The following is a 12441-nucleotide window of genomic DNA, read 5'->3' on the forward strand; positions in this document are numbered from 1 at the left end:
CCCTGATTAGCCTATGCATGATTGCTGCTGCTGTGGCACAAATCAGTTCAAGTAACTCAACTCCATACTCTACACAGTGGCTGTGATTAAACAGGCGATTAAGACATAGAGAGTTTCTGTCTGTTTAATCCCTTTTCCCATTGTCTAAATAGATAGCCACAGTATAGTCCCCGATCAACAATAACTGAACACCACTAGAATGGGAGTGAGAGGTGATTAGGGTCTTTAAAGCTCCCTGGAGTGTGCGTGCAGGTTGTTTGTGATTAGCTCAAATTTAAAGGGACATTCTGTTCTTATTGGCTCTTGCCGGAGAAGGGAATTCATTATCTGATGCTTGGGGGGGGGGGGGGGGGGCATACACAGCCCCAGGACAGATGTAATATCTTTAAGTGAGAATGGAATAATCCACAGTTGCGGCACAAAATATGCCAAGTGAGGAAGCTTCCGGTTCGCAGCATGTTGACAAACCAAAACAAACACTCCTCAACCTCACGACTCAAGCCTCAAAGTGCTTTAACCCTCTTCCCACTTCTTTGCTAGCCCTCTTCATGCTGTGCTGTGTTGTCTGTGTATCATCTGAAGGCTGTATAGAAACTCTACAGCCCCTCTCCATGACTGATCTCTTTTGATAGAGCTCATTATGCAAACTGCTCCCAACTCCCACCGCATAATTACTGCTTAATTAATTTGAGTGAAATCTTTCATCTGTCTGTGTCCGGCCAGCTCCTTCCTTCCATTTACAACATGATATTAATTTCAGAGGGGGGAATGGTAGCCCAGCTGATGAAAAGGCTGATATAATTAATCAAGTACTGTATCTTTTTCCTTCATTTTTTGCAGGAATAATAATAAGTGTGATGAGCAGAGTCTGATTAACCCTATTATGCTCCCTAATTAGGGTGATCATTTAATAATCAAGGAAGCAGCACAATTATAAGAGAATGCAAATGATGCCATCTAATGAAGAGTGTGTAAATTCTGGGAATTCTTAGTTTGGAAAATGTGGTATTCCAAAGCCAAAGGTCAGGAAAAGGTCCATCTCTTAATGTACATATGTTAAGGATGTATTTACACACTTGAGCCCCAAATGTTTCATATATTTCTTGGACTCTGGTAAATCCCTACAAGAACAGCAGGAAAAAAATATATATTGAAAAACCCGTCTCGTGTCTGTACAATAAACATGGAGCCAGCAGCCGGTTAGCTTAGCTTAGCACAAAGACAGGAAACAGTTAGTCTGGCTCTGTCCAAAATCTGCCCACCAGCACCTCTAAAACTCACTAATTAAAGGCATTCGTCTATATTTGGTTCATTTAATCCGTCTAAACACTGATGTGTAAAAACAATAAGTTGTGGTTTTACAGGGGGTTATGTGCCAAACTATTTCTTGGCCGGGTGAAGTAACTTCCTGGAGTAAAACCACAACATGACGTTTTTACACTTTGGATTTTAGATGGATTAAATGAACAAGATATAAAGTGTTAATAAGTGAGCTTTAGAGGTGCTGGTAGGGGTATATCTTTACCTTTGGACAGAGCCAGGCTAGCTGTTTCCAGCCTTTGTGCTAAGCTAAGCAGCTGCTGTACAGGCATGAAAGTGGTCACGATTTTATTATCTAAATCTGGGCAAGTCCCCAAATGGAGAACTATTCTTTTTTTAATTTTCAAAATAAAACAAAGCGTTAGTAGCACTGTGAAATTAAAAAGTGATCAACATCATTTAAAACAAACTTATTTCAAGGGCACATCTGAGAGTAGGAATGACTGTGAATGTTCATTATGTTGGCTCTCATCACTCAGGCGCTTAAAGCCACTGACAGGCCACCAACTTTTATTTCCCACTGGCCCTGTATGTTTTATAGAGCCTGAGGCACTAAGAGGCAGCTGCCACTGTAAATTCAAGGGCAGAATTTCAGTACCATGGACAGCGACCAGTCTTCTCCGGAGAGACAACTTCCACAGGCCTTCCACATTTACAGCTATTGATATTTTATTGATATAAAACAGTGTGAATATCGATTCAAGAAACAGGACAGTTATGTAATTAACAGATATTTCTACATGAGTCTACAACGTATGAATAAGTGAGATAAGCTGATTAATAGTTTAAGGCTATGAGACAGATGACCACTGTGTAGCTCCATATGTCAATAGATAAAGGATAAGGCCCATTAGGTCTGCCAGAGTCCATCCTTCATGCTCCTAGATGATACAGCTGCTGTCTACGCTTTCATCAAGATAATGGTGATCTCATATATGGAGTCTATGAGCAATGGCCCTGATTTCATTTTTCTTACATGGAGTCATTATCAATATCAATACAATCTTCAGGGAGCCAGTGAGCAACAGAGGATGGACCTTTTTTGTTGTCTACTTGCATGAGAAATGCATTGACTACTAAGCCAAATGCCTGTCAGTAAGATCCTTTATATGCGGGCCTCACTTGCTACAGTGTGTGTGTGTGTGCGCCTCCTCCACTTCTTTGTATCTGTGAGGTGTGTGCGTGCGTGTGTGTGTGTCTACATGAATGTACCTCAATTTACTCCTCTTCACCCCCATAGTGCAGCTGTGCCTCAGAGGACTCTTGTGAAGTAATTGAATGAGCCGGGGCAGGGGGAAACCTGTGGCAGCGAATGTGGTGCCCGCTGGCCTTATTATCTGTAATACGGCAGCCGCGCTGCCTGCGCTTTCTCATCCGCTCATGAATACAGAAATGAATGTGGTGGACGTCAGAGGTGAACGCAGAGGGGAGAAACAGGCCAGAGCTGTTTTAATCAGCTCGCAGATAGAACAATCACTTTATCCACCTCCACAGCTCAGAGGTGAATTAGTGTTTAACATTCCAGGGCATGCTTTCTGACAGGGGACTCCACCCCAAACAACCAATGGACTGCGGAGATTATTGAGAGACACTCTGATGTTTTTGATGAGTAAATTAGAGCTAAACATGCCCCTGGGACTCCAGCAACTGATATGCCTGATTTGCAGGAAGACCTCTTTTTAATAAGAGGCTCTTTACAAGGAAAAGCAAATCTGGTGCTGTCCCTTTGAAGCCTTTGTTCGTATGTCTGTGCACACACAACAATGCATATAAGCAATAAAAGCATCTATGGTTATACCTGGAGTCATTAGCAACCTTTTGCAACAGTTAATATGACACTTCATACTTATTTTGCAGTGGATTTGTTTATAATCCCACTCTAAAGATGCACTGCAGCATATATATCGTATATTGCAAAAAGACCATTTTATCGGCCAGAACCTTTTCAGAAATTAAAAGCCCAGAAACATCCGTCCTCGTAGAGTCATCAGCATCATTGTCAAAAGTACAGATGACATCAGGGACATTCCCCTTCAACACCGAGGTCCATTAGCCTTAAGCTCAGAGCTATACCACTTTACAGGGCTTTTCACAGTAACCTCGTGGGCATCCTTCTAAAGTACACTTTAGAGTCTAGACAGTGACCTCTGTGTAGCTCTCATGGCCAAACAGGCAATTTTCCCATTGATCTTCTGGATGCTACAGCCAGACTTCCTTTCTTGCTACAAACCTTTTACTACTGTTGCTCTTGACAAGTGTAGGCTGACTGCTGTTTCATGGCGAGATGTTGACTCCCCTGAGGTTGCCTACAGATGGTTTTCCAGGTCTTCCATGAGAAACTAGTCATTGGAAATCAACATCATGGCCCAAACTTTGGCTTGTTAAAACAAATCAATAAAGATTCTACACGTATCAAGAGTCAGGAAGCTTTCTGCTTTATCTTGTGTTTTCAGAGGGATAACACTAAAGACAGAGTTCCCTGACATTTTTTCTTTTATTTATTTATGCGTTCTATAAACTTTCTGTAACTGTACTGAAACTTTTCTTCTCTTTGGAAATGACAGGGAAATGTATTAAAGCAACATAGAGGATACTGCTGGTTTGTATTTCTTTTTGTCAGTGCCAAATACCTTCATTGGTAACAATCCTTGTCCTGAAAGAGCCGGCCAACAAATAGCAACAGGACTAATCACAGGGGAATTGGCATTTGCACTCAGGACATGCAGCGAGTTGTTCCATAAAGCCAGCGGAAGCAAACAACAAATATAAAATAGTTAACCCACAGCAGAGAAAAACTCATAAATATGTGTTTATGCAGGTGAATTCAGAAGTGAGAGTATACACACTAACAAGCGTGCAGATTAATAAACTGCAACAGAGCAGCTACAAACAGGAGAGAAGAGAATGGGAACAGGAATAGCTTCGAGCTGTTGAAATGTTTCAACGTGTTTTGGACAAGCTCACATAGAACTATATTTAAAAACCAATCACTTCATTAAACGCTGGCACTTTTGTTCTACTGTATCATTGTTCTCTTGTTGCCTGCCTGCTCTCAGCTCCGGGGACAAAGGCTAAAGCTGAGGCTGTGCCGAGTCCGCAGCCAGCCTGATTAAATCTGGGTCCCTCGCTGGCTCTCTCCATGGTGCTGAAAGAGCCCTCTATCAGATTACAAGCAGCCAGAATAGGACCTCGGCTAATCCATTACAATAATTGATTGACAAAGCATTGAAGGTGGCCATGTAGTGAGCAGCAATTACAGTCATGTCCTATTGCACTTTCAAATTGGCTTGGGCTGGCAAAGAACATGGAGCCAATCATTCATCTGGGAAGTGCAGGGGGTTTCTGTACATCTATGGCGAGAATAAGGGTAATCTAATCTTTGTGGAATAACCAAACTGCTCCACGGCTCCCTTGGTAACTCGATTAATGTTTGACAGAAACAGCACGAGGAGGGCGCCTGCAAAGAGATCTGAGTGCAATGCTTTGGATACTGGAGGTAAACTTTCTCTGTCTGTTCTCAGCATTAATTCTTCATCCTGTAGGTGGTGCAATGAAGTAAGAACTGAGGCCAGAGGATCAGACATAAACTCGTCTTCAACTCAAACTTCTACAGTAAATCCGTGAAGTACGAGGCCTACAACAACTTAGGCGTAATTTTAAAGTGGCTGTTTGCAGAAAGCTGGACAAAGTTAGGCTCCTAATGTAAAGAAACATGATTTTACATCACATAAAATCATTTTAAACATTATTTGTTCGTACATGCTCAACTGTTATCCTATAATCTAAGCAGTTCCATCGACAGCACAGCCTTTAGCCAAGAAGAACCTGAAGGCAACATCTAAAATCCCATAGCATGCGATAAGGTTCGGGAGGATGTCGCGGAGCCGGCCGTAAAGCGGCTGCAGCTGTATGCTAATTAGGCGCCTATGCTTCCCGTCAGTCAGGGCAGCACGCGCCACTGATCAAACACGCGCATGCGTCGGTGTGGCCCTGCTCTTGGCTGCGACACCGGGCCCACGCGCCCCACAGAAATGATCACGGGGGAAAGAGGAACTCGTTAAAATGCCATCAAAGCCTGTCGTCCCAACAAACCACGACTAATAGATGCTGCAGCCCGACGGAACAACAAGCAACAGAGACACACCGAGCAAAACGTTTTCAAACGTTTGTAGAGCAAATAGAAATGACTGTAGGCAATAACAACACAAGATTAAAAAATAAATAAATTAATTAGGTGACGCACATACTTCCAAGACTTTAGGCTACATAAAAATACGATTTTCGATTAATAAATGTTAAAACTTGGACCCTTGAGAAGTTTCTATCTAGTTTTACCTCTTTGTTTTGTTTTCGTAAATCTGTCAGTGAACCCTGTCTAACCAAAATAACGGTGTGCTCCGAGGCAGGTGAGAAGGCACGGGGACACAGAGGCCTATTGAAAGGAAGGCGCAGGCCTGCGGCTCAGCTCCGATTGTGTAATTATTTGACTTGGTCATACTGCAGCTTTATGCAAATGAGGGGAACAATGTACGACGATGGAGATTAATTCCTCCCTGCTCTGCCGACTGAAAGGGAAAAGAATGCACTCTCTGCCAAGTGGCGCACTGCAGCCTACATTTAGCCATTATAACGGGGGGGAAAAAAAAAAGACAAATACACAATATATGAGGTATGCACAGAAACCATAGGGGGGCTGGAAAAGAAAACCGGCCACATTTATTGGTCAAGGAAAAGTTGTCTTTGTTCGGCAGACAGCAGGCTGCAGAATCAGATAATGTTATTGAAACAGAGTTTTGTTTTAATAAGTTATTAAGGTATAAAGAATTAAAAAAAAAAAAAACAGCTTTACGTGTTTAACTATTGAATTCAAGTCAATGCAAAGTTAAACCTTGAAGCTTACAGGCTCCTTCGGCAGAAAAGGGGGCCGACCAATCAACAATTAACACCTAGAAAGCAGCACATGTCTGTATCCAGCTACAGCAGCAGCTTCGTCGTAGCTTCGGATGTCTGTGCAGCATTTTGCAACACAAGCCTCGGCTGCGGCCTTCTTTGTCTGGAGCACTGATTCCGCCCAGCACGCGTCTAGCTGTGGGCCAGATTGGCCGTGAGTCCCGTTTCACAGTTAAGAGGTCAATTTGCCTTTCAAACAAAAAAAAAAAAAAGAAAAAAGACAGGGATATCCAAGCACGGGCAGACGTGGCTATTGTGCACAAAGACCAGAGGGCCTTCTTATTACTTATGTATGCAGCGAGGTGTCTGATTTATATGTCGAGTTAAACTACCGAGACAGACACGTGCCTTAAAATAAAGAAACACTCCCTCTATAGTGTTTATTTAAGACATAATAAAATAAAGGTCAATAAAAAAACTGGCTTATTTGGTTTGGTGGAGGGCCTGCGTAATGTGCGTAAAGGTCGTGAATAAACGAGGCAGGAGCACGGAGGGAGAAAATAAACAACTGTAAACCGTGGGGAGGTAAAAACAACAACCTGAAACACGGAACTGAGAGAATCTGGCCTCACAGCTGTGTCTATTAGGTGGGTTGCCTCTTTGAACAACATCACAGCAGAAACTGAAAGAAGCATAGCTTCTGGGTTGTATTTAACCAAGCTTGTCTCATCCCCGTCTTAATTCTAAATTGTGATGATTGTGGCAGTGACGGACATTTCCTTTTGGCAGCTCCGGGGCCCCCCAGAGGAGAGCCACAAAGCCGTGGCACGTGTGCGGTTGTATAGGGGCCCATCAGACCGTAAAAAGAGGAGGGTCCCGGCGTGTGCCTCTGTCGGGGAGGGGCTGAGCGCACACATTAATGTAATAAACCGCCAGTACATCTGCTAAGCTATCTGCACATCCTCCAACGAAATCCACCAAACCCAGGCTCTAAGCCCTCCCACAATCAAATCCACTGGGATCTTGGTTTCCTCCGATTGGTCGGGGATGCTGCAACGGTGGGGGCGAGAACAATAGCATCATTCCGGCATAAAAAGAGTGGAGCTATGCCTTGGAGACGAAAACATTTCAGCAACAGAAGGATCGATATACTGGGGAGATAAAGTCCCACAAGCTTCTAGTGTTGCCATATTTTTAACAAACCTGGATACTCGAGACTTCACCCACCTCCCCGAAGTGCCTTTCCGCTGTTACTCGCCAAGATGCCCAAAGGATTCCTGGTAAAAAGAAACAAGAAATCTGCACATGTTTCCTACAGGACTCGGTCAGACGAAGATGACCTCCAGGAGCCACCCACCCCAGCTGCCTTTCCGAGTCATGCGGACCCCTCCCCGCCGATGTCCGTGGCGTCCAGTCCGGACCGCGCCGCAGCCACGCCGGATTTCACAGCAGCTCAGGCGCCGGTGCCAAGACTGGAGAAGCCGGCACAGTTCGGCAACCCGGAGGCGGTGTGCCAAGCCCTGTACAGCCCCACCCGGCCCATCAGCAAGGAGCACGACAGGGGATATTTTGAGCGAAGTTTCAATCTGGGCTCGCCTATTTCTGCCGAGTCATTCCCGACACCTGCCTCCCTCTCCGGCCTGGACCACCTCCTGTACGCCCCGGTCGACATGAAAATCGGCACCAGCAACAGCAGCCGCAGCGGCACCACCAGCAGCAGCATCCCGGCACCGAGCAACCGGGCCGGCACCAAAAGACCCGCAGCTGACGGTACAGAGCGCAAATCTAAACCCGCCTCCAAGAAACCCAAAGCCATTAGAAAACTCAACTTTGAAGACGAGGTGACGACTTCTCCCGTGCTTGGTCTCAAAATCAAAGAGGGGCCGGTGGAGATGAAGCCGAGGGCGCAGTCCTCCGGAGGGAACAAGCCTTTAGGGGAGTTTGTGTGTCAGCTGTGCAAGGAGGCGTACGCGGATCCCTTCTCTCTGGCTCAGCACAAGTGCTCCCGCATCGTCAGGGTCGAGTACCGGTGTCCCGAGTGCGACAAGATGTTCAGCTGCCCGGCCAACCTCGCCTCTCACCGCCGCTGGCACAAACCCCGGACCACCGGCGTACCGGCGGTGTCACCCGCACAGGGCATCAAACCCGAAACGGCCAAAATGCCACCGATAGGTGTCAAGTCAGTCTCCGACGAAGCCAAAGACATGAGTGACAGAGACACCCCGAGTCCAGGTCTGTCCGAGTCGGGCTCTGAAGATGGCTCATATGACTGCCAGTTCTGCGGGAAGAGGTTTAAGCGACAAGCATACCTAAGAAAACACATCATGGGACACCAGGCCTTGCAAAAGAAAGTGCTGGAGGAGCACGGGTTTCAAACCGGCGAACGCGCGGCAGAGCAGCCTCCGGTCTCATCCTCCTCTTCGTCCTCCTCCTCAGCATCATCATCATCATCCTCAGAGGAAGCCTCAAACCAAAGCCCTCTCAATCTGAGCCCGGTGGACTGCCTGCTGTGCCCGGTGTGCGGGGAGAGTTTCACCAGCAGGGCCGGCCAGGAGAGACACCTGCGCCTCATGCACTCCTCCCAGATTTACCCGTGCAAATACTGCCCCGCCACTCTCTACAGCTCGCCGGGGCTCACCAGGCACATAAACAAGTGCCACCCCTCGGAGAACAGGCAGGTGATCCTGCTCCAAATGCCGGTGCGCCCCGCCTGCTAGAGACAACACAAAACTCGTGCCTTTGATGGGGGGAAAATTAACAAAAAAAAAACAAAAAAGAGAAAGAAAAAAAGTGTCTTCGGGGTTTAAAAAAAGAGTTTGTGATGCTCACTGCCATAACTTTAGGCCAATGAAAGGCAGGGCGGTTTGATGTTTAAGTGGTGTCTTTTCCATGCCAATCAGTGATTGTTGAATGCTTCTCTCTATATTTGAAGTACATATAGGCCTATTTTGAGATGTTCTTTCTCTCAAACTAGTTTATCAAGAAGAAAAAAAGAATACAAAGCGTTAGTTTGACTGTTAAAGGGTATTTTTCTAGGACAGCACACGTGTTCAATGATAGCTTCTAGACCTAAGAAATGTCTCAAAATTCTCAGAACCCCCCCCCAACCCAACCACCACCCCCCCCCGTTTTTTCCCCATCAAAGCCTTTTGGATTCACCGACCGTGATTGCTCCATCACTGCAGCTTCACGCCAGTTTGTGAATGACTGAACTGAACAACTTTGTGTTGGTGGGGAGAAAAGAAGCGAGAGTGACTGAAGCATTCCCTGTTTAGTAGAACCACAAATGCCTTTAGTATACAAATAGGCCTAGTCAGACATAGCCTACATACACATCCAAATCCCGCTGTACAACTGCCTTAAAAGAAGTCAACATAGACTGTTTTCATTTTGAATGCTGGCACATATTTTATTATTATTATTATTATTATTATTATTGAAGATTGTTGCAATATTTTTCATCATATGTTTATTTATTTATTTATTCTAATTATTTTATGTAACTTATTGTTGTGTTTGTTGTGATTTCTTCTGTGAATCGTTCTGGCAGTTTACATGTCGTATAGCCAAAATGTTTTTGTTTTGTTTTTTATTTGGGGTCAGATTTACAGTATGAGTTGTGATAACTGTCGTGGGTCAGGTTTTAATCTTTCAATCTCCACAGCTCTTGTAAAAAGAAAAAAAAAACGTAAAGCTCTTATCTTAGATGCAATCTTTTTTAAGGACAAGTTATTTTTCTTAAATGTCGGCTTTTATAGCGCTTTGATTGTATGTGCATATCGTTGTTGTCTATCGAAATAAAAAAAAAAAATATTTTCAAAAGGACACGTGTCTCAGGGTGGTTTCACTTTTTCAGACAGTGGGGAAAGTACACGCCGTTAATGAACTTTATTCCTTCAACGAAAAATCAGCATATTTCCGGGGGAAGTTTTGTATTACTGAAGTTAATGACTTTGGTGACCGTTTGGTGTCCATGACGTGTTTCTCTGTAGGGACGTCTTTTGCTGACAGCTAATTATTTCCAATACATAGAAACCTGCCAAGATGACATTAAAATGAATACATGTAGAAAAGATTTACCTGTACAGATATGGACTACTTTGAGATGTTGGCAAAAGGCCTCCGGTCTTGTACTCTTATTTTCAGGACACATTGAAACAACTGTGCGCTAATGAAAACATCCAAAAATCTTTCAGTATTTTTATAATAAAAACATATATATTTTACTCACAAAAATACAAGTTTGTTTTTGTAAGTAGTCCCATTGTGAGCATATAGGACCTCATTTCATGAGAAGTGTAGATACATTTTCTGTCTATACACAGACTTTTCAAAGCAGATGAAGTGCAGCTTTAATCCTGCTTTTATGGCCGATCAGGTGGTTTAAAGCTGGTTCCCAAAGTGGGGCCTTCCGATATGACCAAGCAACATAAATAACAATCTAATCTCACACCCTACAAAGTTTGAACAAAGTCAGCAGTCAGCAAAGTAACGTCTCATGTCTCCTCTGCACCGCCTCTCTCCGAGTCTGTTCAGTAACCTCCCGCGCCCCTTCGGCCAAACCTTTACCTTCGATCCCCCGTTGATCAGACTTGATTGGCAGTAAATCATTGCTGCAGTGGCTCAATAGACGCCGTTTCGCTGCCATAGAGAAGCACTTAGAGGCCTAATCATAAATTCCCTCCTTAATACCATGTCAGGACACGACAGGAGGACAATGAGGTGGTGGATCAGAGCTCACCTCTGGAGCAGTAAAACATCTGTCTGCTTTTGGAGGACTAATGCAGCTCGACTTTTGGTTTAGTTTCCTGCTGATTTAGGACCCATCAGGATGACCCTCCGGAACCTGTGAAGCATCAAGTCAGTTGTAATTTAGCTGCTGTGTCACCTCAGACACACACACACACACACACACACACTGTCAGCACGGAGTTCACCTCGGAGCATCATCACTGATGGTAAAACTTCATAAGGAAGTGCACCAAGACCAAAAAGAGAGACACAAACTTTTTTTTTTAAATGAGTGTCACTCCCCATGAAGGCTTCAGTGACAATACATCGAGACAGGGAGACATTTGAAGTGTGAAAGTAGACTACAGCCAAAGCCGTGTGACACATGAAATAATACAATGTGGTGGTAATCACAGAGAATGTCTCTCAAACTATCTCAGAGTCAATGATTGAGGCAAACAGAGCTGCGGCGGGTGAAAATGAGGCAACATTAGGCTTCTTTCTCACCCTTTCACTCTCACACACACACACACACACACACACACACACACACACACACACACACGCAGCTTCAGGGGCTCCAATTACGGTCAAGTACTTTTCTTGCGTCTTTATGTGACCCAGGCGAGGCAGGGCATGTATGTGCTGCAACCATCGCACCTGTACCTCCTGGTGAGGTTCCATTATGTTGGCCTCCCCTAAGCAGGGCTGAGCAGCAGGGGAGACAGATGGGAGGAGGGTCAGGTTACCCCTGCTGCTGCTAACGCTGCCGGGCCAAGGTCAGAAAGCCCATGGTAACAGCACCATCATGTCAGCACACACACACACACACACACACACACACACACACACACACACACACACACACACACACACACACACACACACACACACACACACACACACTCCACAAAATCTGAGGTTACACAATTAGCTGATGTGCTGTTGAGAGGGACAAACAACAAAGATACATAGAATTTCAAATTGATTTAATGAAATGTTTCAATTTTCACATTTCTAATAAAGATAGCAGGACTTCGGTCGTTAAAAACAGTTTGATATGTTGACAAGTAATGATGAAATCTTCAAGCTTTTTTTTCCTCTTTCTCTTATACAAAGATTATATTACAGGCATTAATATATTTATATTCAGAGGGCGCTGAAGCCCTCAAATTTGACACAAATGTACAAGGATTTTCTAAAACGAGAAGAAAAAGCAAGAACATTCTAGGACTAACACTAGCTCATTTTCTTCACGTATATAAGACACACAATCCTTTATCTTGGTCCAAACTAACATCTCCAGCAACTAAGCCACCAAAGGGGGAGCACAGACCCCTTCAACAGACATCATCTATCGCCTACAATCTTTAGATCAGCATCCTGGGTGGTTCCTTCAAGTGGCTTTGTGGAGGGGGGGAGAAAACCATAGATGTGATCCAGGCCTATACATCTATACATTCTTCAAAAAAACAAAACAAAAACAAAAACTCCCGCTGT

At 44.5% G+C, this 12441-nt stretch overlaps 1 protein-coding gene across 1 annotated transcript; it reads left to right on the forward strand.

Annotated features, from left to right (window-relative positions):
- The first annotated feature begins 7472 nt into the window (after positions 1–7472).
- insm1b (insulinoma-associated 1b) lies at positions 7473–8927 on the forward strand. Its single transcript, XM_070920620.1, has one exon. The coding sequence runs from the start codon at positions 7473–7475 to the stop codon at positions 8925–8927; it is 1455 nt and encodes a 484-aa protein (XP_070776721.1).
- The last annotated feature ends 3514 nt before the right edge of the window (positions 8928–12441 follow it).

Source organism: Enoplosus armatus, chromosome 15 (assembly GCF_043641665.1).
Source record: "Enoplosus armatus isolate fEnoArm2 chromosome 15, fEnoArm2.hap1, whole genome shotgun sequence".
NCBI classification, from domain to species: Eukaryota; Metazoa; Chordata; class Actinopteri; order Centrarchiformes; family Enoplosidae; genus Enoplosus; species Enoplosus armatus.